Source organism: Myripristis murdjan, chromosome 14 (genome assembly GCF_902150065.1).
Source record: "Myripristis murdjan chromosome 14, fMyrMur1.1, whole genome shotgun sequence".
NCBI classification, from domain to species: domain Eukaryota; kingdom Metazoa; phylum Chordata; class Actinopteri; order Holocentriformes; family Holocentridae; genus Myripristis; species Myripristis murdjan.
The window spans coordinates 32120110-32147887 of NC_043993.1; the positions used below are offsets into that span (position 1 = coordinate 32120110).

Here is a 27778-nt window from a genome sequence, read left to right on the forward strand (position 1 = left end):
CCACCGGCTTCTTGTATGATTACACCGTGAGCCTCGTGAGCTCGATATTTCAAGAGACACTTTTGAAGCGGCCGGGGAAAAGAACAACTTAAAACACGACTGAAGGTTCAGTTGAATTTCCAAAAATCCAGGAACATGAACAGATCTCTGCAAAAGTTATGTTTCCTGAGCACCAAAAAATCCTCCAAAACGAGGGATTCAAGAGGGACGGTGCTGCTAACCCACTTCCATTTTGTAATACACAGCTTATATGATTTTTTCTGCAAGTAGCTGCAATGCAAATCGGCTAGCAAATAGCAAATAAATAACTTTCAAATGACATTACTGAGAATTGTTTATTATCCTCATCAGTGTTTCCAATATTTTCGACTGCACATTGCTTCAGTCCTTGCACTGGGGTAAAAAAATGTCTTGGATCAATTTTCAATCTGGCAGTAAAAACAGAAGAACGCAAAAAGGGAGAAAACAATTCTCTCATTTAGACTACCTACTCATTTTCCCAGTTCTGTGATTTGTACCGCTCTGGAACATCTCTTTGTGAAATGTCTCCTGCTGTACAAACACGTCTACTTGCATTAACTATATTTGACTTTACCTCAATTTCTACTAGACACACACAAACTCTACCTCTGCAACACATTCAGTTGTGATGTGCTCCTGTTCAAAAAAAACAAAAACAAAAAAAAAAACAATTCATGATTATGAAGCCGTGACATCTACGTCATTTACATGATGATCGCTGCACAAACCAAAAACATGAAATGTAAACCGTCTTGGTTTGCAAGTCCACACATCAAACAGGGCTTGAAACCAATAAATAAAAGTATCAGTGGCTGAAAACATAGTGTAGCTGACCATGTGCACAGAGTCTATCCTGATCCCAAAGTGTGGGAAGTGTTATCTTACCAAAGCCTGATCAGAGTTCAGAAGTCTGATGTGTGTTTGCACCACAACACCCAGCCAAGTTCATATAGCTGAGCGTGTATTTAGAATAACACACGTGTGTTAGTTATACTAGTATGCATTGGTTCATAATGCAGCATATAAAAAGTAGTTTTTTTTTGTGTTGCCGGGTAGGTGAAGAGTCCCATCAACAGGGGGGCACGACACGCCTCTTGCGGATACACTCCCAGATCCAGCTGGGCGTCACTCTCTTGGCCTGGCTGTCGTCTTCGGGCTCGGCCAGCGTGTGCGTGGCCGAGGCGGCGTCGTAGTCCGGTACGAGGTCTCCGTCGTACGCCACGAAGTATCGTTTCAGTTTGTTAAAGTCCTCGACGGAGCTGGGCAGGAAGAGCTTCACCCCGCTGAAGATGTCCAGCAGCGTCTGGAGGAAAACAAACAGCAGGTCGGCACGGGCAGCTTAAAGCTGGAAACGCACGCCTTTCCAAAAAAACCCACAGCGGATGCGGCGATGCCAGTTTTCAGAGCAGACACAGAGTATTTGATGAAGCAGATCAGTTCCCAAGTACCATTCCAAGTACTATTTAGTTAACATTCATGCAAGGGCAGCTGTTGCATTTATTCATTTTATCAAATTATGCACCGACTGCTGCAAGACAATCCTTGAATATAAAAAACTAATGGTAATAGAAAATAGGCTACATGAAAGGCTAGAGGATATAGGTTCTCATTAGCGCTGGTCAAAGTGCTATCGATAGACTCCCACCAACAGCTTATTCAGGACAGATGAACATAATAGAAGTCCACATGGTGAAAAATCCTTATTAGCTGCTCTGTGCTCCTCTGGGCTGCTAATCCACAACACTGGATTTGTAGCTCTGCATTTATTTCCGTGGCAGCGCAGAAAAACAGATCTCAAAACAGCTTTATGCACGGCATCAGCTTTTAGCAAGTCTCAGTAATATCAATTACTTGTCAAAGTGCTATCAAGTCGTTACTTTTTGGCTCAAGATTACTAAGTGGAAAGTTTCTGCAGACGCTACCTGCCGGGTCTACTTTCCAAATAGGAAAATAACAAAAAAAAAGAGCTTTAGTTTTATTTCCTTAAAAAGGGGTGCGAGCACATGTTTTTAATATTGTCATAATCCACTTTGAGAGGATCACAGAAGCATGGAACAACTAATGAAAATGTGTCACCGCCATGTGGACTCATGTACAGGGTTGCCAGGTCTGTGAGACAAAAGCAGCCCAAAACCCGCCCAACTGGGTATAAAAAAAGTGCCCAAAAATCAGCCCAATACCAGAACTCAAAATATGCCCATAAAAATCCATATATGTTGCTTTTAAAGTCCAACAGCATTGCTATAATTGTAAAATGCACTATAATATCAGTAAAATAACACCATAAACGTTAAAGGCAATTTCCCGAAACAGTTCTTTCACCTATTTAATTTACAGTATATCAGAACTTAAAATATAATATGGGATACCTTACTTCAGCTCAGACATTCACAATGTTTCAGTCATATACTTACAGCAAATACATATGTAATAGGCTATGTATTTACTGTTATACCTTATTTCAGCTTGAACACCGTATCCTGTTAATTTAGAACATTTTAATAATTTACTTACAACATATAGCATATATATGTGTGTAGGTAGGACGTGTAAATATGTGTAAATATGTGTAAATTGGCTGTGTTATGAATGAAAATCATTTCAGCTCACCTGTTAAACTGCTGGTTGTCTCCAACATAAAAAAAGAACGGGAAAAAACTCACACAGCTTTGGCATATTATTTGTCTGTGGAGCATGTGACATATGTGGATGGTTTATATGCTGATCTGGCCTGGAGTCAGTTTGACAGGATTTGGGTATAAACATTAGTTATTCAAAATATGAATCTTTATTCACGGGCATTATTCATCATCTGTATGCCATAGGTCTGCCCAAGCCCAACCCGCGGATAAAATTTGTTACCCGCAGCAACACTTAAAAAGTAGCCCAATTCCGCGGAAAAAACGCAGACTTGGCAACCCTGCTCATGTAACTATACAACCCAACACTACACTAAAGTCCAAATTTACTTTAACAAACAACCCCCCCCCTCCTATTTTATTTTATTTTATTTATTTATTTATTTATTCTTTCCCATAATGGGTATTGTTAATGTTCCTTTTTTTTGTGTATTGCTGCTGCTTTGTCTCGCATTTGTAGTTGTCATTTCCATGTAGTACTTTTTATTTTATTGCCTTTTTTTCTTCTTCTTCTTCTTATTTTTGTTTTGTTTTGTAAGTGCATTGTAAAAATGTATAAATGTCGCAGGATGAATGATATAATTGATGAAAGCAATTACAGACGAAGATGAAAACCTGCAATAAAATAGTAAAAAAACAAACAAACAAACAAACGGCATTAAAGCAGCCTCATGTCAAGAGATGCTTTTCTACTCACTGGAACTTTTTTTATGTTGTGCCAAAGTGCACGTCAGGACAGAATCACTATCAAAAAAAAAAAAAAACCTTCACTCACTGATCTGAGTTCAAGTCAGCCGGAGCAGCATTGATCAAGATACTACAGGTCCTCAGCGCTTCTTTATATTACGGCTTAAAATGAGTGGTGTGTGTGTGTGTGTGTGTGTGTGTGTGTGCTGCAGACTCACACTTTACAATGCTGCTGGAACAATTAACTAACCTTGTCACTGCTCGGCTCCAACACATGAGAGCTTGCCTTGGGCTTGGTTTGTCCATTGCTGTGAACACTTTCACATTTCTTCACCTGGGGGGGGGGGGAGCAGAGGTCGGTTACAATACGGGGCAGCGGAGGCTTTTAATTTCACGAGAGAATATCCATTCAGTGCCGCCGCTCAGAGGTTAGCCTGTGCGGCTCGAGTTCATGCTTCAACAGTTGCCTGACAGGATTACTCTATTTCTAATGTGAACGTTCCTGTAAATAAAATACCTTCTTTGCACTGGGTCCTCCTGGGAGAGGAGAGCGAGGTTCGGATTTCACCGCCTTTGGTTTGGGCGTGCTGCTGTTGCCTGTGATGTGAACACATCTCACGATTACATTTAAATTCAAAATGCATCAGATAAGCATTATCATCAGCCGGTTCTTTCTATCTATAAAGTAGGCAAAGCAACACTTGAACTTGTCAGGACACGGAGTTTACAATCTGTTTGTGGCTCAACTATTGTTTGCACAGCTCTTGCCGTCGCGCGGCTTGGATCAACATGCTGTTTTTAATCCAGACGGAGCGAGGCTGTTTCGTTGTGCCGTCAAGGTAAGGCTAGCAGAGCACGGAGCAGAAAGTCAGCAACAATAACACTGGATTACAGCGTGAAGAGAAGCTGCAAAGCGGCGAGTAAATGTCCAAGAACACGGCGAACAGCGCTGTCGCATTTCAATAGCAGATTGGTTGTGTTCTTCAACAGCGTGTGGAGTGTTTACGGATACCGGCTGCTGCAGGCTCACCCAGTGCCTGTCACTCAAGATGACTGACAGGTATCGAGGCTGGAACTTGACCGGCTTTCCACAGTAATACCATAACTCAACTTTCATGCTTATTTTTATGCTTTGTCCTGTTTTTGTACCTCTGTGTGAAGCCCCTGGTAGCTGTGGGTTTGAAAAGTGCTCTGTGAATTAAGTTTGTTGTTGTATCTTTGTACTATGAAATTCCCTTTCTGATGTGTAAACAGCAAACACATTTGGCGTTTCTGCCTTGGTTGTTGTGGGTGAGTGCACTCACTGGTCTTCTTGGGCGTGGCACTTCCATGGGAGGAGGAGGACGGGGAGTTTCCCCCGCTGTCCCCCCCTGATGAGCCCCTGTCATCGTTTGATTTGGACGGCCCGGCTGTCACCTGAAAGTCGCTGTTCTCCTTGGACAGGCGGTACAGCTCCTGAGCAGAGATGAAATGAAAACATGGGCTATGGCCAAGAGATGTAAAGTTGCTTGTCACCGGAGATTGAATACCTACGTTTGACTCAAATCATTTAGAGCGGGCATTTTTTATAGCCCCAGCCAATAAGTCATTTATAGGTCTGTAAGTCATTTGTCTGTGTTTGCAGGATCACTGATGTGCTACAGTCTGACTGCAAATTCGGTCCTCGTCGGTGGTATCTCAATCATGCTTCGCTTGGGGAGTCCGCAGGCGCTCTGTTCAAGCACAGGGGCTAAACACTCATATCTCTTTTTCTTACACTGCAAAAACGCAAAATCTTACCAAGATTATTTGTCTTATTTCAAGTCAAAAATGTCTTATTTCTAGTCAAAATATCTCATTACACTTAAAATAAGACATGATCACCTCAGAAGTAAATTGTTTTTAGACAATTTTCACTTGTTTCAAGTGTTCAAGTGAAATTCACTTGAAATAAGTGAAATTAGCTAGAAAAAAAGAAAAAAATTTTACCAATGAAACAAGCAAATTTTCACTTGTTTCAAGCAAATTTTCACTTGAAACAAGAGACAGTTGTCTAAAAACAAGTTACTTCTGAGGTGATCATGTCTTATTTTAAGTGTAATGAGATATTTTGACTAGGAATAAGACATTTTGGACTTGAAATAAGACAAATAATCTTGGTAAGATTTTGAGTTTTTGCAGTGTAGGTTAGCCCTTATTGTATATTTTTAGTTTTTTTAGTCTTTATAGTCTTTATTGTAAATATTTAGCCTTTATTCTATTTTATTTAACTTTATTATATGTTTCTACTGTTGCTGCTGGAACACCAGAATTTCCCTGGTTGGGATCAATAAAGTATATCTATCTATCTGTCTATCAAAAATACAAACTCTGCCTCACCCATAACCTGTCTCACTCTCACATGCTTTGTCATTTCCCATACCACCTGGAGGGTGGCATACAGTGACAGTCTCATCCAACCCTCAGGCAAACATTCTTGGAGTCTTTTCAAATTGCCAAATGAAAATCCAAATGAAGTTCAGTACGTGAGGTGTTGAGGTGCTCGGGAGCAGGGTGGTGGAAGACATAATAAAATCGTAATGAGAGCTCAACGCATGAGTTCCTAAAAAAAGGAATATGAAGGGTAATAATTAAATAGGATTAAACAGGAAAGGATACATCACTTTGGTTTATGCTCAGCAAATTAGCAAAGGCTAACTTACTACGTGGTATTTCAGGGAGGGGTAATAAACAACAAGGCACTTTGTGAGTTTTGGCTTGTCATCTCTTATCAAACCTAAAAGGACCACACCAGTGATTTTGTATGTTTAGGGTCAGTATCAACAAAATGTATTAATTTCATATTTCTTCTAATCGATTCCCAAAGAAAGCAGTCATATTTTAGAACTCTGATATTATTTTTTTTATTATTATGTGAAATGTGAGTAAATTGTAGTAAATGGACTGAACATTCAAAGTCCACAACACCTTGGGCATCGAGACCCCATTCAGTCAGTCAGTCAGGACTGAGACACTTTGCTCCTCCATGACTCAGATCATCACATCATTCACCATGATTGAGAAAATCAAACTCTAAAAATCAGTAAAAGAAAGTGTCTAATAAAAGGAAGTGCAGAGTTCTGTAATTATCTTCACACCTGTGAAGCTGTGAAACTTCACGACTCGCTCTCGCCGTATTCAGAAAGCTCCGTACGTCTCCACAACAAATAAACAGCATCTGAACTCGTTCACTTCATCTTTCATGGTGTTGCTGTTGTTGCAGTGAGTGGACTCACTCTGAGCTGGTGCAGGTTGGTGGCGCTCTTCCAGTCCTTGTCGTCACGGATACGGGTCATGCGGGGAAAGCGGATGGAGATGCCGTCAGCTGTGTGCATCTCCGACTTGGAGAACTCGGCACCTGTGATCTCCCACACCGGTGCTGTCTGCAGCAGAGATAAAAAAAAAAAAAAAACACAGTTGATGGAACAAGATGGGATTTTGAAGAGGGTAAATATGAGTCCTCATTTCTCCATATATTGAGAAAATAAAATCCATGACTGACCTAACTACTGCTTTCATGGAAGAAATCCATGACGGTTACGGTTTAAAGGAAGAAACTCTTTGGATGTGTGGATTTCATTATTAAGTCGTCCTTTAAATCTTTGAAGTCTGAAAAGTCTCTTCAATCTTTGAAGCGTGGAAGTATTTTTGGACAAAGTAATCTTTTCAAAATTTGAAATATGCTGATGGCAAGCAGCTCGCAGCTCCGCGGTGAGACACTGGCGGCCAGTAAAACTTTTGAGAGCAACATATTCAAAGAAATTCCTGCAAGGAATACCTGCAAGTGATGCCTTGAACTCATCGCTTTATGCAGAAGAGTGTGCAGAACCGAGATACACAAACTGGGCTGTACATGAACAAGCCTACTGGGAAACACAAATGTGCTGAATAGTGAAACCTCACCTCAGGATCGCGGATAATGAAATCTGGATAATAGTTCTTGATGATTTTCAACCAGCCGGGGATTTTGCTCGGCTCCTACAGTAAGACACACACACACACACACACACACATAGAAAGAAGATTTATTTCCAGCTTTATTGCCTCGGCTCAACATTCCACGCGGGCCGCTAAGTGGATCTTCTCTGACCTTGCTGATTTTGATCACGTCCAGCTCGTTCTGGAGCCGGGCCAGCGTGGCGTCATCGTAGCCTCCGGAGCACTTGGTGACTGTGCACCACTTCTTGGAGTCGGGGTCGTAACAGCCCATTAGAAAACTGGACATGATGCCTCCTGGTGGGTGGAAGAACACACACACACACACACACACACACACACACACAGAGGAAAATTTAGGATAATGTTCCCCCGTTCAATTGCACAAAGAAAGATTTTTGCCTTTGGACACGGTGGAGAGCGACTGAATAGCGGCTGCATGGGTGGCGCAGGTAAATCCACTTTGGAGGTAAAATGTGGAAAGAGCAAAATCTTGTATTCATAAAGTCCATCAGCTGAGATAAAGGTCAGGCAGAGCGCTTTGCCCTCCAGCGGCTCCACTGCGGCATCAACTCTGTGGCTAACAGACCTTTCTATTCTGTCACAGCGCTCCTCGGCTGTGAGGGCCTGAGGAGCAGCCGCACCCCGGACGGTGTGAGGGAGCCTCTCTAAACAAATTATAAAACGTCTCTGCCGGCGGCCATTTGAGACACTTTTGTCCTTTAATGCCTGGATAGTTTCACCATTTTTTTTTTTTTTTTAAACCACAGGATGTCGTACTTTAGACTTTGCCTTATTGTCTTATAGTTCTATTGGCTTATCATCAAAGTGCACGAGCTTTCTTTCCCTGCTTGTTCCTCCTTTTTGCATTCACTACACCCTGCTGGTGTTTTACACTCATCACCCACGCCCCTCACTGGCCTCCTTCCTTAATCTTGTTTGCATGCTTCTGATGCCTCTTCAAATCAAATGCTGTTCCTGTGTTGTTAATTCATGCCTTTGCATTTTTTTTTAAAAGGAGGAGTGTAGCAGAAATGCCATAAATAACAATATAGTTGTATTTGCTATTATTATCATCATCATCATCTCTGTGGCGGACTCACTTACCATTTCAGCATATCCCTGCTCGCCACGCAGGGTACATATAGTTTTGCTTTTATTTTTACATTCCAGATATGACTTGATATGCGGTGGAGCGTGAAGGAAAACGCGGGGGGAAAATACCAACCGCCTGTCTACATCAGCGGATACACCGCCTGCACTTTTTTTGCAGATTACTTTGAAGGGATGTTTTGGACTGCTACCTAGCAGTATCTCTGGAGCGGCCCCAAAGAGCGCCGCGGAGAATCTCATAGCAGGTTGAAAGTTCACAGTCCAGACTGGAAATTGAGGCTGATGGAGCGTCCCGGGCTGTGGACTGCCTGCTAACTCGATGCCTTCCATTAAAAGGCTTTTAGGAGCGCACTTCTCGACCTCGCTTTCACTTGAGGTAAATAAGTAAATTTAAATAAGCATATCCTTTCCTTAATTACACTGCAAAAAAGAAGAAAATACAAAGGTGTAAATGCAGAGAATACACAGCAAAAACTCAAAATCTTACCAAGATTATTTGTCTTATTTCAAGTAAAAAATGTCTTATTTCTAGTCAAAATATCTCATTACACTTAAAATAAGACATGATCACCTCAGAAGTAAATTGTTTTTAGACAATTTTCACTTGTTTCAAGTGAAAATTTGCTTGTTTCATTGGAAAAATTTGCCAGTAGAAAAAGTGAAAATTCACTTGAAATAAGTGAAAATTAGCTAGAAACAAGAAACAAATTTTGCCAACGAAACAAGCAAATTTTCACTTGTTTCAAGCAAATTTTCACTTGAAACAAGTGAAAATTTTCACTTGAAACAAGTGAAAATTGTCTAAAAACAATTTACTTCTGAGGTGATCATGTCTTATTTTAAGTGTAATGAGCTATTTTGACTAGAAATAAGACATTTTTGACTTGAAATAAGACAAATTATCTTGGTAAGATTTTGCGTTTTTGCAGTGTATTCTCTGCATTTACACCTTTGTATTTTCTTCTGTATTAATCCTTCATGTTTTTATTTATTTATTTATTTGTCACATTTTTATTTTACTGGTGAAGCGACTTTGATTTGCCGAGCGCTCGATAGATCAAAGGCCATTAAATGGAAGCAAACAATATGAGAGGAATTAATGCTCTTGTGGTGCAGTGAAATGAGAATGGCCTATCTCAGTCTCAGGGCGCTGGTTAATAAAGCGCCTGTTAATGATAACGAAATATACATTTGACGCCCCTTGGAGAAACTCTCCCTCTGGCTGTCAACGAAATCAAAGCGCTGTAGTCATCGAGTGCGCCCTGATCTACGCCGGGCTGCGGTCTGCTAGCCGCTTTCCCGATGAGCCGAAATCAGCATGGCTCCGAGACGGACTGTTTGTGTGTGCTGATGTGCCAGAGCTGGATATCTGTCATGGCAACAACAAGCAAAGGTTGGGTTCTTTCAAACACTCCAAGGACTACCTGTTGTATTGCCCGTGCTTTTTAACTACACACTGTTGATTTATGCCTTTTATTTTTCTACTTCTTTTCTTATCCTGAATGCTACTGTATTTTATTATCGCTGTCATTCTCAATTTCTATTTCCCTTTCTAGTTGACTGTTTTTATTGTTTTAAATTGTGTCTTGTTGCTTTTAATGTCTCTGTAAAGCACTCTGAATTACCTTGTGTTGAATTGTGCTATACAAATTAACTTGCCTTGCCTTTGTCTGTTAACAGAATAAAAGACACTTTCTTGGTAATAAATCGCACGCGTTGAAATGTTATTGTACTTTTTAATCTGTTGCATGACTCTTATCTTCTTTTTAAATCGATCTATTTCTTCTATTATCTGTATCTTCATTTGAATCCTCATTTTTCTTAACCATTGCGTCTTTTATTGTAAATCACTATGCAGCACTTTGATAAACTTGTATGTTTTTGAAATGTGCTATATAAATTAAATAAAAGTGGATTGGATTGAGCATATCCTGTGAAAAAGCCGCATTCGCTTCCTCACTGTCAGGTGAAACATTCATTCAGTTATTTTGCATTTCTTGCATCTTTGTTATGCATTTATCTGCTACAGTTTTCCAGTTTAGTTTAGTTAATTAACAAATTTGCTCCCTTGTAACTCGGTTGAAATGTCTCCTCGTTTATTAGTATCTGTTTCGCCTGAGTTAGTTCTCCTGGCTGAGAATGGTGCTGTCATTTACGCACGCACATGAACGCCTCATACTTCCCCGGGGGTTGGCGAGCTCAGCTGGACCAAATGGAAGATTGATTTTTCAACAGTCTGTCTGTAAACTTAACTCTCGCCTGGACATGTAGTTGTAGAGGTAGAGTACAAGTAAAAGCGAAGATGAAGACCTTTAATTTACTAATAAGAGAGCTGCGTATGGATTATGGTGCCCTTGCTGTTAGCTGATGGTTTAGCTTGGAGTGTATTTCAAAGTGTGGATCAGTGAGTGTTTTTTTTTTTTGGAGAGGCTTGGGGCTTCTTGAGTGAGTTGTTTTCCTCTTGCGGTTCATTTTAAAGAGCAAACGTGTATTCTTTTGTGAACTGCCATGCAGGAAAAACAGTAAAACCAGAGCTGGGCTGTTCTTGCTCGTTTCCTTGTGCTCGACATCTCCCACATCACTGAACTCTTTCCCTCCTCAAAGTTCAGATCTCAAAAATCCTTCTCTCACAGTTCACGACCCTTAAACTGACTGAAAACGGACCGAGCTCTGAAAGAGAGTCGGTAAAGCCGGCGAAACTGCCAGATGACAAGTATCAGAGCCTGCACTGCAAAAACGCAAAATCTTACCAAGATTATTTGTCTTATTTCAAGTCAAACATGTCTTATTTCTAGTCAAAATATCTCATTACACTTAAAATAAGACATGATCACCTCAGAAGTAACTTGTTTTTAGACAATTTTCACATGTTTCAAGTGAAAATTTGCGTGAAACAAGTGAAAATTTGCTTGTTTCATTGGCAAAATTTGCCAGTGGACAAAGTGAAAATTCACTTGAAATAAGTGAAAATTAGCTAGAAACAAGAAACAAATTTTGCCAATGAAACAAGCAAATTTTCACTTGTTTCAAGCAAATTTTCACTTGAAACGAGACAATTGTCTAAAAACAAGTTACTTCTGAGGTGATCATGTCTTATTTTAAGTGTAATGAGATATTTTGACTAGGAATAAGACATTTTTGACTTGAAATAAGACAAATAATCTTGGTAAGATTTTAAGTTTTTGCAGTGTGAAAACACAGACCGTTGGAGCCTTTTCCGAAGAAAGCTCCCAGCACCACCAGGTCCGCTGTGTCGGCCATCGCCCCTTCGTTCAGGTAGTCCTTCTTCACCTTCAGCCAGTGACGCTTCCCTGGTTCATAGGTGCCCTGAGACGGACGCACACACAGAAATATCATCTTATCCATTTCTTTTTTCATTAGAAGTTTGTACACTTTGACCACCGTAGCCGTATATTTCATCGTTACGGTTCCAGTTTTCACCAGTTTGATGGAGACGGTGAGAAAGAAAAGCGCCTCACCTTGATGTCTTTCAGCACCAGGCCTTCGAGTCCCTCCCTAATCACCCGGGTGATCATGTTAGCCAGGTCTGCACCCCTCTGACACACACACACACACACACACAAAGTACCATGAACAAACATGAATCATGGACATGTCTTCACGTATGCTGCTGTTTTTGTGTTTTAACTGCAAGAATTTAAACAAAAAGAAAGAAAAAGAGTACTTGTGCCCACAAAAGACAAAAAAACACATACTATATTTCTATCAAGGGTACAGAAAATGCAACATAGAGACAATATACAGTCATTATTATGGTATATAATCTCTGTTGACTGAAAATGACATTGGATCATGGTAAAAATACATCAGCAGGTGTTGCACTTACAGTGACGTGCTTCATTTCTGAGAACAGGATCCTGTTGGGGACTTCGACCATGTTGTCATGCAGAAACTTCCTGCGTTCACACAGCGGCCTGGGATGGATACAAAAAAACAACAACAACTTTACCGTCTTGTATCGACTTCCTAGAATTAAAAGCCTCTGTGTAAACGTGCGTGGGTGCATGTGCAGCAGCGTGTGCACGGTTATCGTAAACGGCAGTAAAACATCATTTGAAAGCCCGGGGCTTCCAGGTGGCCGAGGGTGCGGCGCGTCTCCTGCAACAATCGATAAACATGGGCTTCCTTCATATTTTGCTTTGATACGACTCCTGCTTGTTATCACAGTCACTTCCTGCCCAGAGCGTAGGCTGCACCTACAAGATGATCTGAATAAATTTACTTTTTTGTGTCAGCGCTTTGGCACAAAACAACTGGCAACGTGGTACGCTGCCATGTGATAAACAAGCAGGTTATGAGATGGGGCTCCCCTGCCTGCCATCCAGCTGTGGTAAGACTCATGCAGACAGGCTGCGAAAGGCTGATTCTGTGCGATGTCTGCCGCTCGGATGCAACGTGTACAACCTCCCGGGGTGACTGCTGCCGTTAAGTCGTAGCCTCGCCTGAGCTCCGATTGAGTGGCAGCGCTGATGTGACGTGCAGCTTGTTTTTGTGCACTTCAGGAATCGGGTTATTCGCCTCGTACAGGTCGCTATCTGAATTCTCAAATGCCGCTTCCATAATCGGGGTACGGGATTAAGAGAAATCTGGTTAATACGGCCAGATTTCTGTTGGGGATATCTTATCTCTGGGCCATATAAACCCTTACTCTGATTTCTAAACGGCTTTTTCTTTGCGCGCATGTTGGAAAAGGCGGCTGATACGGAAACTGAAAAGATGAAAACAATAAACACACAGGAGAGGAAAACCTTCAGTTCTGCATAAAGCTCAAGATTAGGACCATACCAGTAATTTTGAATGCTTGGCCTTTTTACTTACAATTTACACTGCAACAAACCATTCTGCAAATCATGTGTGGGTACTAAAGACTTCAAAACATGTAATCAAAATCCCTCGATTTTCAAAAGTGAATTTTGGTTGAAACACCCACCCTACGGTGTTCTGCTTCTGCGGCAAACAAAGTAAGAAAGAAAACAGAAACATTTCCCCGGGGACTGTTTCCAGCAGAGAGATCGTTTCCCTGCACCTTCAAGTCATCAAAACACAACAGCACTGCTGCTTTTAGGAAAACTAATGTGGAAGGTTTGTGACAGTAATGAAATACTGGTGTGAAGAAAGTTTGAAAGTTCATTTTCATATTGTAATGGAATGAATGGAAAGCAATGGTTGGATGAAAGGGAGGAATAATTATACTGGAACTCTAAAATACGACTGCTCACTTAAAAAAAAAAAAAAAAGATCAGATTTGTAGATCTTACCCCAAACATGCAGAATCACTGGTATAGTGTTGCCCGATTTCCTAGTTAGTGTTACAGTAATCGGTGAACATGGTAATGTACAGTGGTGGAAAAAAGTTTTTGGACACCCCATGCATTTGTGAAATATTGCATTAGCAAATCACTCTTAGGTCTTCAAGTGCAATTTCTTTTAGTACAGTTACGGCCAAAATACTAAACAAATCCTAAAAAAGCCATTAAAAACTTCAAATTGATTAGTTCCATAAAAATACATAAGAAATTTGGAGTATTGGGTCATTTTGGTACCAGTGATGAAGGTCGTTCTTTTTATTAAAAGACACAATTTTTGTGGCCAAGCTTGGTGTCTATATAAAGCAGCACATCTGAAAGTTCTTCAGACACAAAAATGGCTAAAACAAGGAACCTAACGCAGGAAACACGCCTGAAGATAAAGATTAAATTTAGTTTTGTTACTTTTTCTTGTAAACAATAAACAAAAAAATATCATTTGTATTTGTTTGTATCTGTCTAATGCAGCCACACCTTTTGAAACACAAAAAAGATTTTTCCACAAATATTTCATGATAATATTTGAGATTGTGTAAAATTTTAAGGGTGTCGGAAAACTTTTTTCCACCACTGTACTGACCAGCCTTTAGCTTTGTCCCGCCTGCTTATGCCACCAAAACCATAGTTATGTGACGTTTTCCGCGCCCCGTGGTCTTCAGTGGAACACCTCTTGTGCCGCCTGCAGTCTGTCCGACCACGTCAACCGTCACAGGCGGTCTCATCTCAGGCAATGAAGTTGTTTCTTGCGTGTGCTTTTGTTTAAATCCTCTTTGAATTGCATATTAGACAAGGTGGACAAGTCTTCCAATGGAGTGCCTGGCGTCCTTTTGACCGGCAGCGTTATGCCTCCTGACAGAGAAGCTGCCGCGGTTCGAGGATTTGTCGAGCCGCCTGCCACTCGCTGAATAGCTGTCCTGGCTGCTGTCACTCACGGAGGTGTAGAGTTCCCTGGTTTTCAACCTTATCGTCTTGCAGGAACATCACAGATGTTTTGCCCGGAGGTGGTTTTCTTTCTCCTCCCACCCCTGCACTTGCACTCTCGTCTGATCTATCACCGCTGAACTCCGGAGCTCATCTTATTGTTTCTGCCTGTTTTTCCACTCTCTTGGAGGCATTTCTCTGTGGATCCCTCGGGAACCTGGGAGAAATCCTTCTTCTGAGTTTTGATCATGGAATTTATAACTGACAATTTGAATTTGAGGCTTTGTTTTTTGTTTTTTTTTTTGTTTTTTTTCCACAGCGCCATGAGGAGCTGGCAACATGACCTTTTATTTTTTTATTTTTTTTTTCCCTGACATTTGAAAGTGTAAATCAAAGCTGAATCCATGGTAACTGGGTAAATACACGCTCTGTCCTGGCTTTTAACTGGGACAGACCTTTACTTGTCAAAATACATCACGAGGTGTAATGTAAATAAATTTTTAACGATTCAATGTTTGTAATGGAAAGTACCAGCAAAATGCTTCCTCTACAAAAAACACAACTGAAACTAGTTAAAAATCCAAAAGTTTAATAACTCTGAGTCATTCTGACACTCGGTTGTGGGCGCTGAGTCTGTGCAAGTTCACAAAAAACTTTGGGTTTGACAGAGCAAATGCATCCGTCAATAAACACACAAAACCAAGAGATGGAGGCCTTGAACGGAGACCAAATCGTCAATGGTATTACTGTCAGCAAACCAGAGGTCTACACCATTCACAGCAATGGTGAATGTTTGTACACTGAGATGAAAGAGAATCGTGAGGATGGAAGAAATGGAGGGACAAAGAACTCACCTCTCCATGAGACTCACGCCGTTGAAGTAGATGCAGTCAAAGACGAAAAGGCACACGTTGGCATCTTGGAAGGCTGCTTTCTGCAGGGAGACCAACAGTCAGATGATGCTGCGGCTGCTCAGAGGACTAAACCAGCGATTCTGCGTGTTGCTGCTAATCTTTTCATTAATTTTCAATCATTTTCCCAACCTTTTATTCATCCTTTGGCTTCTATTTACTTCACTATGATAAGACAACAAACTTTCACAGACTTCAAACGTTCAGTAATCCAACACCGTATTAAACTCGTCCACATGACTTTCCCTAAAAGCAGTGGTACAGAGTGACACGGTCCTTCCGCCATGGAAAATAGTCCCCAGGGAAACATCTGCTTAACACAGCCAATTATCACTTTTGTGGTTTATGAATGATGACGCCTTTGTTAGCATCCGAGACAGACAATTATAAAGGTGGCTGTTCAAACCAAAATTGATTGTATGTTGAGAGTCTTGCGTACCTCAGCACTGATTTCGAAAAAGGTTTGGGATAAATGGGCCAAATATTCAAAACCAAAAAAAAAAAAATACAATCAAAAATGGGCCTAAATTTAAAGTAAAAAGAAACCTGCTTTAGTATTCTTTGTCCATTCATTTATTTGGATATTTTTACTCAGTTATTTTAGCTGGCAAAAAAACAAGTTATTTTTCTTTCTGATCAATTAATTTTGGCCACTAGCTCATCAGTGATTCACTGCCTGGGGTGCGCCTCACCTTGTGAACACCCAGGGTTCCAAAGGGCAGGGGTTTGCTGGTCTTGGTGTCGATGAGGAGGACTTCAGCGTCCAATATCATACTGTGGCCGCCGGGAAAAGCCTGGGGGATGTATTCTTTAAAATGAACCACCTGGAACGAAAACATAGAAACACAGGCTCGGGTACCGAGTACAATCTTTCACTTGAGAGCTGCTAAAGAAAGAAATCAGAAGTCATAAACTTTACCATTATCTGGAACAACAGAAATCCAATTAAAGGACAGGCACTGCAGCAGATTTTTAACAGGTTTCAAGTTGCAATAGCATATTGTATAAAAAATAACCAGCCCTTTTATTCCTCAAATTACTTTGGATTTACAATAAACATGTGATTCAGCGCGTTTAGTCGAGTATTATGCGTGTCTCTATGCTTTATTGTGTTCCTTGTTGCAAGTTATTCTTCCGTAGAACTCATTTTGCCTCGCACTCAGCATCTACCTTTATCGTACTCCGTGCTCCTCCGGGTAACTCTCTTCAATACCAATGTGACAAGCTGAAATATGAGCTAGGTACAACTTCAAGCTAAAGCAAAGGCTTTTATCATCAAAAGGTCTCGCAGAACGGTGAGAAGAGAAAGTAAGGCCTACAGTTCTGGAATGGGTTTAGGCACATGGCTTGTACACATCCCCTAAAACATCCTCATGCATAACAAGCCCCAAGGCCATTTTAACTTGACTGCCTTTTTTCTTTTTTTTTTCCCAGTGACTGCGTGCTTGGTAGAAGACAAAATGTGTGCTTCGGAAGCTAAACAGGGGCCGGGACGCTGGGAGGTATTTAATACATGAACGGCAGCAACCTCTAGTGGTTTGAAGGTCTAATGGACATGAACAAAAGCTGCTGGATGTGTCAGAGCTCGTTCAGACAGGATGCAGTTCATGCACAGGAGCCAAAGCCAAAGTGTTCACGCTGGATGTGTATTTCCACGGGCCATCTAACAGCTTGCCTGAGAAAAATACACCACAAGAGGAAAAACACCTGATGAAATTAGACAAAACCGTCTCAATCATTTAGGATTTTTCTCAACTCGTGAACTCTACAGGCTCTATCCTCTCAGGACCTGGCGTACACATGCGTGGACATCACATTTTGGGTTATATTGCCGTAGTAGTTAATTCTGCTTACCTGGGGCCGTCTGGCCACATATGTGACCCTTACACTACCTACCACTACTTGTTTTATGTTTTGTTACAAGCATATGATGCCTTACTGTAGCTGTGACTGTCCAAAGGGGGCAAAAATATTGTTACTTCATTTTGTTTTTTGCACTGTGATATTCAAAACATGTTCAAAAATATGTTTGTATCTGTTATTAATACAAGACGAAGCACAAAAGGACAAAAACTGCAATGTTCAGGGTGGAAATAAAGACTTTTGCACTCTATTACACAAAGGCAACTTTAGTGTGTTTTAAGGAAATTGAGAACCAGTGTCCACATATTTGGACATCATTTTTCTCTAAAACTACACCATGTAAAAAGACGATGCTTAGTTTTTATACTTACCAGGGTCCAATAAGCCAAAATAGAATCATATGCATATCAAATAAGAGCTCGGGTCTTAAGAGGCTATATGTCTCTTTCTCTCTCTCAATCCACAGTTATCAATAATGGATCTTTACGCACTTCTGTGGAAGCATGGACCGTCTACAGTTTACACTGCGTACTCCTGGGAAATCTGTGTGCGGAGGAAATAAACCACACATCGAAAAAGCTATCTCTGTGATCCACAAGCACAGCTCTCTTCCACAGGGTGTTCACTCCCACCTATAAACGTGCACGCTGAAGGGAAACGGGATACACTCCGCAGCCAACATGTGTCCTGTGTGAAACAAACCCCCGAGGCTCGCGGCCCCATGCCGAGGGAGCGTGTGCGAGCAAATCACCGGGAAATCCCTGCGAACATCACCTTTAATTTAAGCTGCGCGGTCCTGCGGGGGCAAAAGCAAGCGTCTTCCGCTTGAACACGTGGTGCCCGAGGGAGCCGCGTGGGCATGTTTTCACGTACGTTAACGAATGCATGTGCATGATTACACTGACTTTGTGAGGTAGCACCGGCTTCAGGCTGCGGCTGAAGTAGCTGAAGGTGTCTCCGTTCTTGTGGACCTGCACGCGCTCTCCGTCGTACTTTATCTCAGAATACATCCCGTTGGGGCATTTCTTCATGGCGTGCTCGATGGACTTACATGCCTCTGCCTGGAAATACAAAAGAGAACATTTCACTGCCACGTTTTCATGCTAACTGGTGGCATTTAGTGGCTTTGTTTCTGTACTATTAAATCGTTTCTTTGGTGGCATCAGAAGCGAAATCCAGCCACTCTCCGAGACGCTGAAATAACATTTACCTTGAAATACAAATGATCACAGCAACACTTTCTGCCTTTTATTCAGTTATTATGACACACTGTTTCTTAGCTCATAACCTGCATCTTAAAAGCATGAATTGCTGATAGATAGCACGCCTACACCTGGCGCAAAAAATGAATGACACTACTGGCTTACAGCAATGAGCATAATTTGCATGACATAATGAATCAACAATTAAATGAGGCTTTTACTTTGAAGACAAAACTCTGTTATTGCTTATACACCCTTATAAATGAAACCAATAAATTCCTCCCTTTCACATCTGAACTGACTTCCCTCACACTGCGTGGTACTCAAACTTCCTCAAATCACAGTTGGTCTTGTACCAAATTAAAGGGATATGTTGGGAAGAAAATTAGAGGAAAATGCTGAAAATATGGAGCGTGGGTGTGCGTATATTTGTTAATTTAGTTTAACAAATCATGCTGAGCAGTAACAAGGATAAAAGCATTCGATAGTAAACATTCCCATTGTTATCAAGGAGTGGAATCCCTTGTGGCTCCAAACTTCCCCTTTTCATTCTGTCTTCCTCCTCTGGGGTGTTGGGGCACATTATTTACCAGGGTGTTTGCATTTGTGGAGGCACAAATTTATGCACCGGCACTGTAATTGCATGCATTTTTGCAAAGGACTGGTGCATAACCACGAGTGAAGGTGGTCTCACCAGCATGGGCTGGACGGGGGTCATGAGCGAGGCCTCAACAGTGAGGAGCTTCCTGGGCCCGGAGCCGTTGGACGCCTCCTGCTGGTTCCTCAACACCCGCTCGATCACGTCGCCCAGGTTACGAGAGGCCTTGAAGGCATCGTAAGCATTTGGATCCACAGCATCCAAGCTGCACAAAGCACAATTCTGAAAGTCAGGTCGATTATCTCGCCATTACACATTTCTTTTTACTATGTTCAAAGGACAAAATGTGTAGTGCTTTATGAGCAGAAGGCAGGGAACTCACACGTGCTTTGCTCCGGCATTCATCTTCAAGTCATGCTTGATAAGACGAATGATACATTTCAGGTCATTGCTGGTGCATCTATGAAGACAAAGATAGTATTAACTAGGCATATCACAATATTGTGTAAAAATTAAAAATTAAGATCAGAAAGGTGAAATATTGCTTTCTAATTCGACTTCATACCAATAATTAACAGAAACTACAACTAATTTCAAAAGCCCATTTAACAGACAGATATGGAAGACAAAAATGCCAACCCAATTTCAGATTATTCTGCTTGCATTTCGCTATTAATCTCATGTCGAACAAATACTGGCTGCATGCCTGAGGCAGACAGCCAATGAAACCAAATAAAAAGCTAAATTATAAAGGCCATGCAAGAAAAATAAAGGGACAACAAAGAGGAAAAAAATAACTGTTGCTGTTAACATCAACAATGAAAAGAAATCAATCTTTGTGGCTTTTAGACAGAGGCAGTGGCAGCAGCATTAGTGCCCTGCAATTTAAACTGTTTTCTTCTGAGGTCGAACAAAAGTAAAATCAATCACTGGCGGGTCCATCACTGAAGTGAAGTCAAACAAAGGGCGGAGACGTCTGGCTACACAACATGTGACATCATTACTCGTGTTATGAATATTACTGCTGCACGATACAACATGGTATCACCACGGCAGGGCAAATATATGCTACCAACTTATTTTGGAATAATATGTTGCTGGTTACTTTGTCCACCTTGAAAATAGCTGAGCTTATGTGCTGTTTCTTTGCCAGCTTTTTTTTTTCAGTCCTTGAAGAATTGTTTTCCTTTAAAGTCGCTTTCGGTCACAGACTGGGTCATTTCAGTCGATCCGTTCTCTGAAAGCTGTTGCTGTGGGTCAACAAGCAAGTCTATTTGTGCCTTTCTGTCACTCGGCTGTGTGAGTTGATTTTAGGCAGCATCAGGAAAATTGTGAAAACTGTTTAAAGAAAATACAGCAGTTCTCCTGAGTTTGTCGCTCTTATTTTGGGTAAATAAGACTGTGCTGCTTGGCTCAACTAACAGGAAGATCAACGATGTATTACTTTTTGGCGATATCCTCCAGCTCCTTCTGCTGGTCGTCCTCCTTGGTCAGCTGGGCCAGGGAGGTCAGCGATGCGTCCACCTCCTGAATGGTCAGGAGGCTCTTCGTAGCCGGGGGAAATGATTTACTCTCTTCGAAGAACATCCTCACCGTCTCAGACACATCCCCCTTGGAAATGACACAGATTGCACCGAGCAGATCATTTTGTGGCATTTTGCTCCTCCGTTACCATATTTACAGAGCTATGTCAAGAGTCCGCCGGCCTAGAATGAAATCTCCAATTTATTTTAAGTCAAAGAATCGCCATGAAACTTCTCAAATGATCACTGGTGAAAATATAGCAGCTGATAGCTACTTCAGTTAAAACAGACGCGTGCACAGTCACGGTCTGCGGCGTACTGTTGAATATTTATGCAGAGTTCAAACTGCCGTCACTTTGATAAACAACTCACTGGAAATACGTCCTGTCTCTTTTTTTTTTTTTTTTGCATTCTGTCTCTATCAGACAGAACAACGTGACAAACTCAAACAACAACAGGCGTCAACTTGTCGGCCGGGAAAAGATGACCAAAGCTGAACTTTTGGCAGTTATTAACTGAAGACAACAATCAGATTTATGTACCTGTTCTTTTCCTTCCAATGCAATGACAGTCTCATAAACAAATACCATCGGCTCATGTTTTAAAAAAAAAACACAGTTTGATGAGAGGTTGAGCATCGAGCCAGGGTTTTCAGATGCTGTAAAATTATTAACAGCACTTAAAATGACGTGTGGTTATGTGTTGGGGCGAACAGTCAGTTCTTGTATACTAGTTTTAGAGGTGAAATAATTTCACTGGAGCTAGAATATTAGATTTTATGGTGGTTACATGGTTACTGTACCCTTGAAACTGGATAGCAATACAGCAAGTAAACCAACATCAAAATGCACAAGTTATTACAACGATTTGTGGAACAGTTTGCCTGAGGACCTGAGGAAAATAGAGAAAGTGGACATTTTTAAAAGCAAACTCATGACCTACCTTTTTAGTATGGCTTTTAATTAAATGTTATTTTATTTTATTTATCATTTTTGACCTTTTAGTCTGGTTTTTAACTGAATTTTATTTATTTTATTATTTACTTGTCTGTTTATTTATTTTACCTTTTTAGACTGGTGTTCAATTGAATTTTATTTATTTGATTATTTTACCATTTTAGTCTTGCCTTCAACTGAATTGTATTTATTTTGTTTACTTTTATTTATTTATTTTTATTGATATTTACTGAATTTTAATTTTTAATATGGATTATCTTCTCTCTAGTGTGTCCTCACTTCGAAGTGGCGAGTGTAGGATAGCGTTTCCTCAGTGTTTTTTTAATTCCTTAGTGTTTTTAAATTTGTGTGTGTGCGTGTGTGTGTGTGTATTTATGTGTGGGAGAAGGGGGGGAGTATATCCTGTGTCTATTGTTTGTTGTATTGTTTTTATGTGTTGCATTGTTTTTATTGTTTTTATGTGTTTTTATGTAAAGCACTTTGGGCTGCTCCTTTGGCATGAAAAGTGCTCTATAAATAAAGTTTGATTGAACGATGCAAATATGTTACAAAAGCTCAATCAGTCATTTTTCATGTAAATGTGGATTTGTTTTCAATCATGATTCCATAGAAACAGATGAAATGGACCATAACGACTATCCTGAATAAGGCTACCACATTCTAAAAGGTTTGAAAAGTTAATCATGCATCGACCATCCAAAACGCTGTCTCTGCATTAGTATGACATCCAGAGTCCACACACCTGGTCCAGATCTCGCACCATGGCGTCCTGGTTGCACTTAAAGATGCGGCTGAAAAGTTTGACGATCTGTTTGTCGTTGAGGTTGTAGACGCTCTTCACCACGCCCGGCAGCAGCAGCTTCACCGTGAGGTAAAGATCTCCGTGGAACTTATCTGGGATGGAGGAACAGAAAATGTAGCCGGGCTGGATTTTGCCAGAAGCTATGCTGCTGAAATATGGACAGACTAATTCTTCTTGTATAAAACAGTGTGGGAAGAAAACGGCCTTTGCGTCCTTTCCAAAGAACAATTTGTGTGGTAAGTGATGTACAAAATAAGCTCAAGGCTATGCCAGAGGGTCTCCGATGTTTTTGCATCGTGGACCCCAAGAAAGACTCACATTACACTAAAAACTCCTATTTGACAATAATTTTACCCACATAGTAAGACTGCTCTTAATTTAGTGTTTAACTGTAGAACTGACCACGCTGTGTGTGACAAGATAACTGTGGGGAGAATGAAACTTATGATCACACTACTTATTGTTAGTTATTCTCAAATGAGACTGATTTCCAGTACATTACAATAAAGCTATTCTCTTCCTCCCTTTGTTGGGGACTCATTCAGTTACACTTTGAGAATGACTCAGATGGGCTCACTCACTTGAAAGGCTCTGGTTCACTTAAACAGAACAGAGCTTTAATTACTGTCATTAGCAGCACCTGTGTTTACTTGCCATTTAATGTCAAGTAAACTGCTGTGGAAAAAGGTCTGCACAGATCTGCACAGCTGCACAACACAAAACAGATTAACCTTCAGCTTAATCGCACCGACCTCCCCCGGAGCCTTTCTTCAGGAAGGTCTCGATGATCTGCGTCTTGACGTTGTAGCTGTTCTTGTCGGCCACCATGGCGCACAGCTTGCGAAACTCTCGGAAGAGGCAGTCCTTGTGCTTCCGGTCACAGAGCTGGGCTGACAGGGGGCTGCCCTGGCTGGCTTTGGCCGGGGAGGAGGAAGGTCCCGGGCTGCTGGAGCTCCCAGCCTTCGCAGCTTTAAGGACAAATGACATGGCAAACTGTTGTATAATGTATATGTGTTATACACCAGCTAGGATGCATACTAGAAAAGACAGACAAGATTACATGCATCTTGACGTTGGCTCCCTGTTCCTAACCTCCGCCAGCAGAGTGGGATGTGCGTAATATTTAAACCATTCTGTTTGCTCTTTAGCAGGATAGCTTTAAAATTTATGAACTGATTTGTGCATTGAGGAGCTGATTGGGGCTTGTAAGCTTTCATGAACAGAATCATGCAACATCATGAAACTTTGGTCATGGGGCAGGAAAGAACTGGTTCACTTTTTTTGGCCAGAAGGAGGTGTGGCAGTGGGTGTGATTCAGCTCTGGTGAATATCCAACGCGTGGAGCTGGCACATCATGACGACTGCAAAGTGTTCTAGTTTCAGAATTGATTTTAAGATTTGACTGATCACTTTTACCGCAGACTGTGTGCAACATCAATCAATGTCATGAGACTAAAAAATTAATTTTGGTGTGGGGCATGATGTCAAATAACATAACGTAAACATTCTGCGCTTGTTGGGTTCAAGACTGAAATCATTTCCCAAACTTGGATTATAACCCACTGCCTGGCAGCATGAGTAATGGTTTTTTTTTGTTTGTTTGTATTTGGGAAAGGGGGGAGGTGGGGTGCTGACAGACCATCCTGGGAACAGCAGAGTGACTGGCACTAGCTGCTCGCGGAGGTGACTGGCAATCAGGGCTGCTACTCTTTGGCGGGACGTGCCTGTGAAGCTCAGGCAGCCAATATGCATCACCTTTTAAATCACGTCTTGAAACTCTTTCATTAATTATTTTGCCTCTATATTTCTTACCTTGCTTGCATCGCCATTGCTGTTTGTTTTATCTGTAATTTTTTTTTTGTTCCTTTGTAAAGGGCTTTCTAACAAAGTCATGCATAAATAAACACTTTCCTTACTGATGCTAGGTGTAACAGAGTGCAAACACTTGGCTGGGAAGCCGTATCTTACCAGTGAAGCCTGAGAACTTGCGCGGGGCGTTTGTGGACGGGTCACCAGGAGGAGACATGAGCTGCCCACTGGTGTTTAGCTTGGCCTGCACTTTCTTTTTTGGACTTGCGTTGACTTTGGTCATCAGGTCTACAAGTGAAACAAACAGTACTTAACATGTAACCATGTAACACATCACACTGGTATCAAACCATTTAAATCAGCATTTCTCAGATAAAAGATGCCCAACTCCACCTTACATAGAATAACAACATAAAAAAACATATGTAAACTTTATTGCTGGTATTCCTTATTAAAATTAAACTCCTTGTTAAAATCTTGTTGTTCCCATGCTTTTTATCTGTTATGTGACTGGGTGTAGCTCTGTAGGTAGGTAGGTATTTTAATACTTGCAGAGCTACACCCAGTTATCCAATTTGTTCTTATTAAACCGGTTAGCCAACTGGCAAACATGCAGTCAAGTTGTAAGCCTGACACACCTACTGGTGTGAAATGAGACACTCTAGACAACTAAGAGAAATACTTCAATATGCAATTTATTTTAATAATACCTGATTTAAAGAGATTCTTTTTTGGAATGACTGAAATTCCGAAAATGCAAAATTTAAATCAAGAATACCTCCATTCTCCACAGCCTTGAAATGTGTGATTTCATGTGCTGTGACACTTCATCACTGGATAGAAAATGTGAGGCCAAAACTGAGGCATTACCAGCAATACATTTTCATTTAGAGATATTTTAAACGTGTCCCACCACTTGTGTCAGGCCGATTCTCTTCCATACTCCTAGAATCTGCCCTCTTCCAAAGTGAAAGCTATATCCTATATACTTTACTTGAGATTCTCTGCATGCTCTTTAAGATGCTTTGAGTTTTATTTCGGGGTGGTTTTGGGACAGCAGGGGGAAAGAAAGTTTCTTTTAGTGTTGCACGTCTCTGCACTGTACCTGAAACATGTTTATTTATGAGTTCTTTGTCCTCATCCTGCAGCTCTTCCCAGCCCTCCAGATCTGTGATGTCCTCAATCTTCTTGGTGGTGGCCCTTGCCCTCTCCAGCTTCTCAAATATACACTTCACATGATACCACTCTTTCATCTCCCCTGCAGACTCGCTGAAAGGGTTTGGCACAATCTTCCCGATGCGCACTATGCCCTTCTGGATCTTGTCCTTGCATTTCTTACACCCCGCGGTGCCGCGCTTGGCGTACTCCACAAGGAACCTCTGGTCTGCCATGTCTGGCTGGTCAGAGAAACAATGACGCTGGGAAAGCCTGTGAGGGACGTCTTGGATGAGTCTGTGTTTACTGTGCCCCAAGAGAAAATGGCGACTTTCCCTCAAAGAATGAGACTTGTGTCTAAATGGAGGCACAACTTGGAAGCATAAAGAGATGGAATGAGCTCTACACACTTTCCACAGAAGATGACACCTGACAAATTGTCCGAGAGGTTGCAGCCCTAGGTAAATAGTCTTATGAGCCAAGAACATAAAGAGTTTCTGCATCCAGATTAGTGATGATGGATTACAGACAACCTGGGAAAAGGAAAGATACAGTAGTAAGAAAAAAGATAAGACATTGCTATACAATTCTATAGTTTTTTTTTCTCTTAAAGTTATGGAGTTCTGTAAACAAAACTAATATGCAAATCAAATATTAGCAAAATCTCAGCTAGGATCCAGGCTTGAATTGCTTTAACGGACCTCCTTAAGTCATGGGTGGGAGTCTCAGACCCTCTCTTTCTCTTTTGGTGTCTTCAGTAACACAAGCAGAGCAAAAGATGTTCACCCCCACGCTCCTCTCTGCCTACATGATACCCCTAAGCAATATCATTAATTTTCACGAATCATTGTTTTCACTGTTCTGCAGATGATGCTCAGTTATGCTATTAAATCCTTGTGATTTAACTCCATGATAGAAATCAGAAATTTGCTTGAAGGCATCATGTGGTGTACGTCTCACATCTGTTTAATGTAACATTACACTTTACCCGTCCATGTGGGCAAATTCTGCTTGCAACCTTTCTCAGTAGCGAAACATTAATAATAAGTTCATGAGTGCTTCAACACATTCACACCTTCATTGTAAACTCAAACTACTCAAAAACCAAATGTCATGAATTTAACGCCATATTATGAAAACCTTTCCACTTATGTCTTGCAACAGTCAGTCCTCTCTTTGTCATACACACAAACACACACACTAGAGCTTAATATAAATCGCTATCTAGATATGAAAATGCAAGATATTAATATCTCAAAAAGCCAAAAAATATGGATGATATCAAATTTAGATTTCGGTGTTAGCCTGAGACACTTATTGTCCTGCTCTAGTCAATAAAATACTTTTTGAAGTAACTGCATTTTCTACATGCAGTTGGTATTATTATGGTGTTTTCTGAAGAATATTTCATTTTCACTGTTGCAGCACTACAGCACACACTATTTCAAACAAGTGTAAACCCATACTTATATTGTATATCATACTGCCTATCCAGATATTTGGAATAAATATCGAGGTATGATATTTTGTCCATTTTGTGCAGTCCTAATATATACACACACATAATGCATGCAGTTTGAGGATACCCATCCTCATCCCCAAACACGGACATAGCCTAACACTTTTTCTTCCACTCATGGGGAACCTGTGTGTGTGTGTGTGTGTGTGTTTAGAACTGGAGTATGGCATGTGCATTTACAAGCTGCAGGTGGTGGATTTCTACTTCCAATAGGGACACTTGGCAGTCAAAATCAATACATGCAGTTAGTGTGAACTCTGACATTTTTGACATGTGCTTTACCAAACCGTGATCCCTGACAGCACAGACGCAGCGAAATTAAAGGGCACAGTATGACAAAGGGAGACAAATTATGACACAAAGAGGTCATAATTTGACGCCTCAGTAACTTTATTTAGTACACTAACTTTGCGAGCATGCGGAATGATACGTGAACATGTAAACTTTAACCTTCTGGTGTTGTTAAATTTGTTCAGGATTACGTGGAGAAGATGCACGTAGCGTTAAGTCCGACGGCATGCTGGCAGCGCAGTGACAGGCTAACTAATTAGCCACAGCTACAATAACAACGGCTTGTTTATACGGAAACGCTTGGACGATAAACTAGCCAGTCTTAAGAAAAAAGAAAAAAAAAAGTAGCCGGGCGGTTGGCCGGTTTGTACGGTTACTGTACCTTGAAGATGCTTGCTGAGTTAAGTTCACAGTTTCCGCACACCTCCTCATTGTTTGCCCGCAGCTCACGGCAACTGGAAGGAACGCCATGACACTTCCGGTTACC

General features: G+C 41.1%; 1 protein-coding gene across 1 annotated transcript; it reads right to left on the reverse strand.

Annotated features, from left to right (window-relative positions):
- Positions 1-316: 316 nt before the first annotated feature.
- lig3 (ligase III, DNA, ATP-dependent) lies at positions 317-27778 on the reverse strand. Its single transcript, XM_030068673.1, has 21 exons — positions 27674-27778; positions 25432-26014; positions 24486-24614; positions 23270-23485; positions 22458-22609; positions 20681-20847; positions 19619-19696; positions 19333-19501; positions 18342-18497; positions 16266-16397; positions 15517-15596; positions 12262-12349; positions 11894-11971; positions 11618-11741; positions 7456-7598; positions 7269-7343; positions 6602-6748; positions 4652-4802; positions 3865-3944; positions 3598-3681; positions 317-1324 (listed from the first exon to the last, which is right to left on the reverse strand). The coding sequence occupies exons 2-21, from the start codon at positions 25982-25984 to the stop codon at positions 1091-1093; spliced, it is 3036 nt and encodes a 1011-aa protein (XP_029924533.1). The 5' UTR covers positions 25985-26014; positions 27674-27778; the 3' UTR covers positions 317-1090.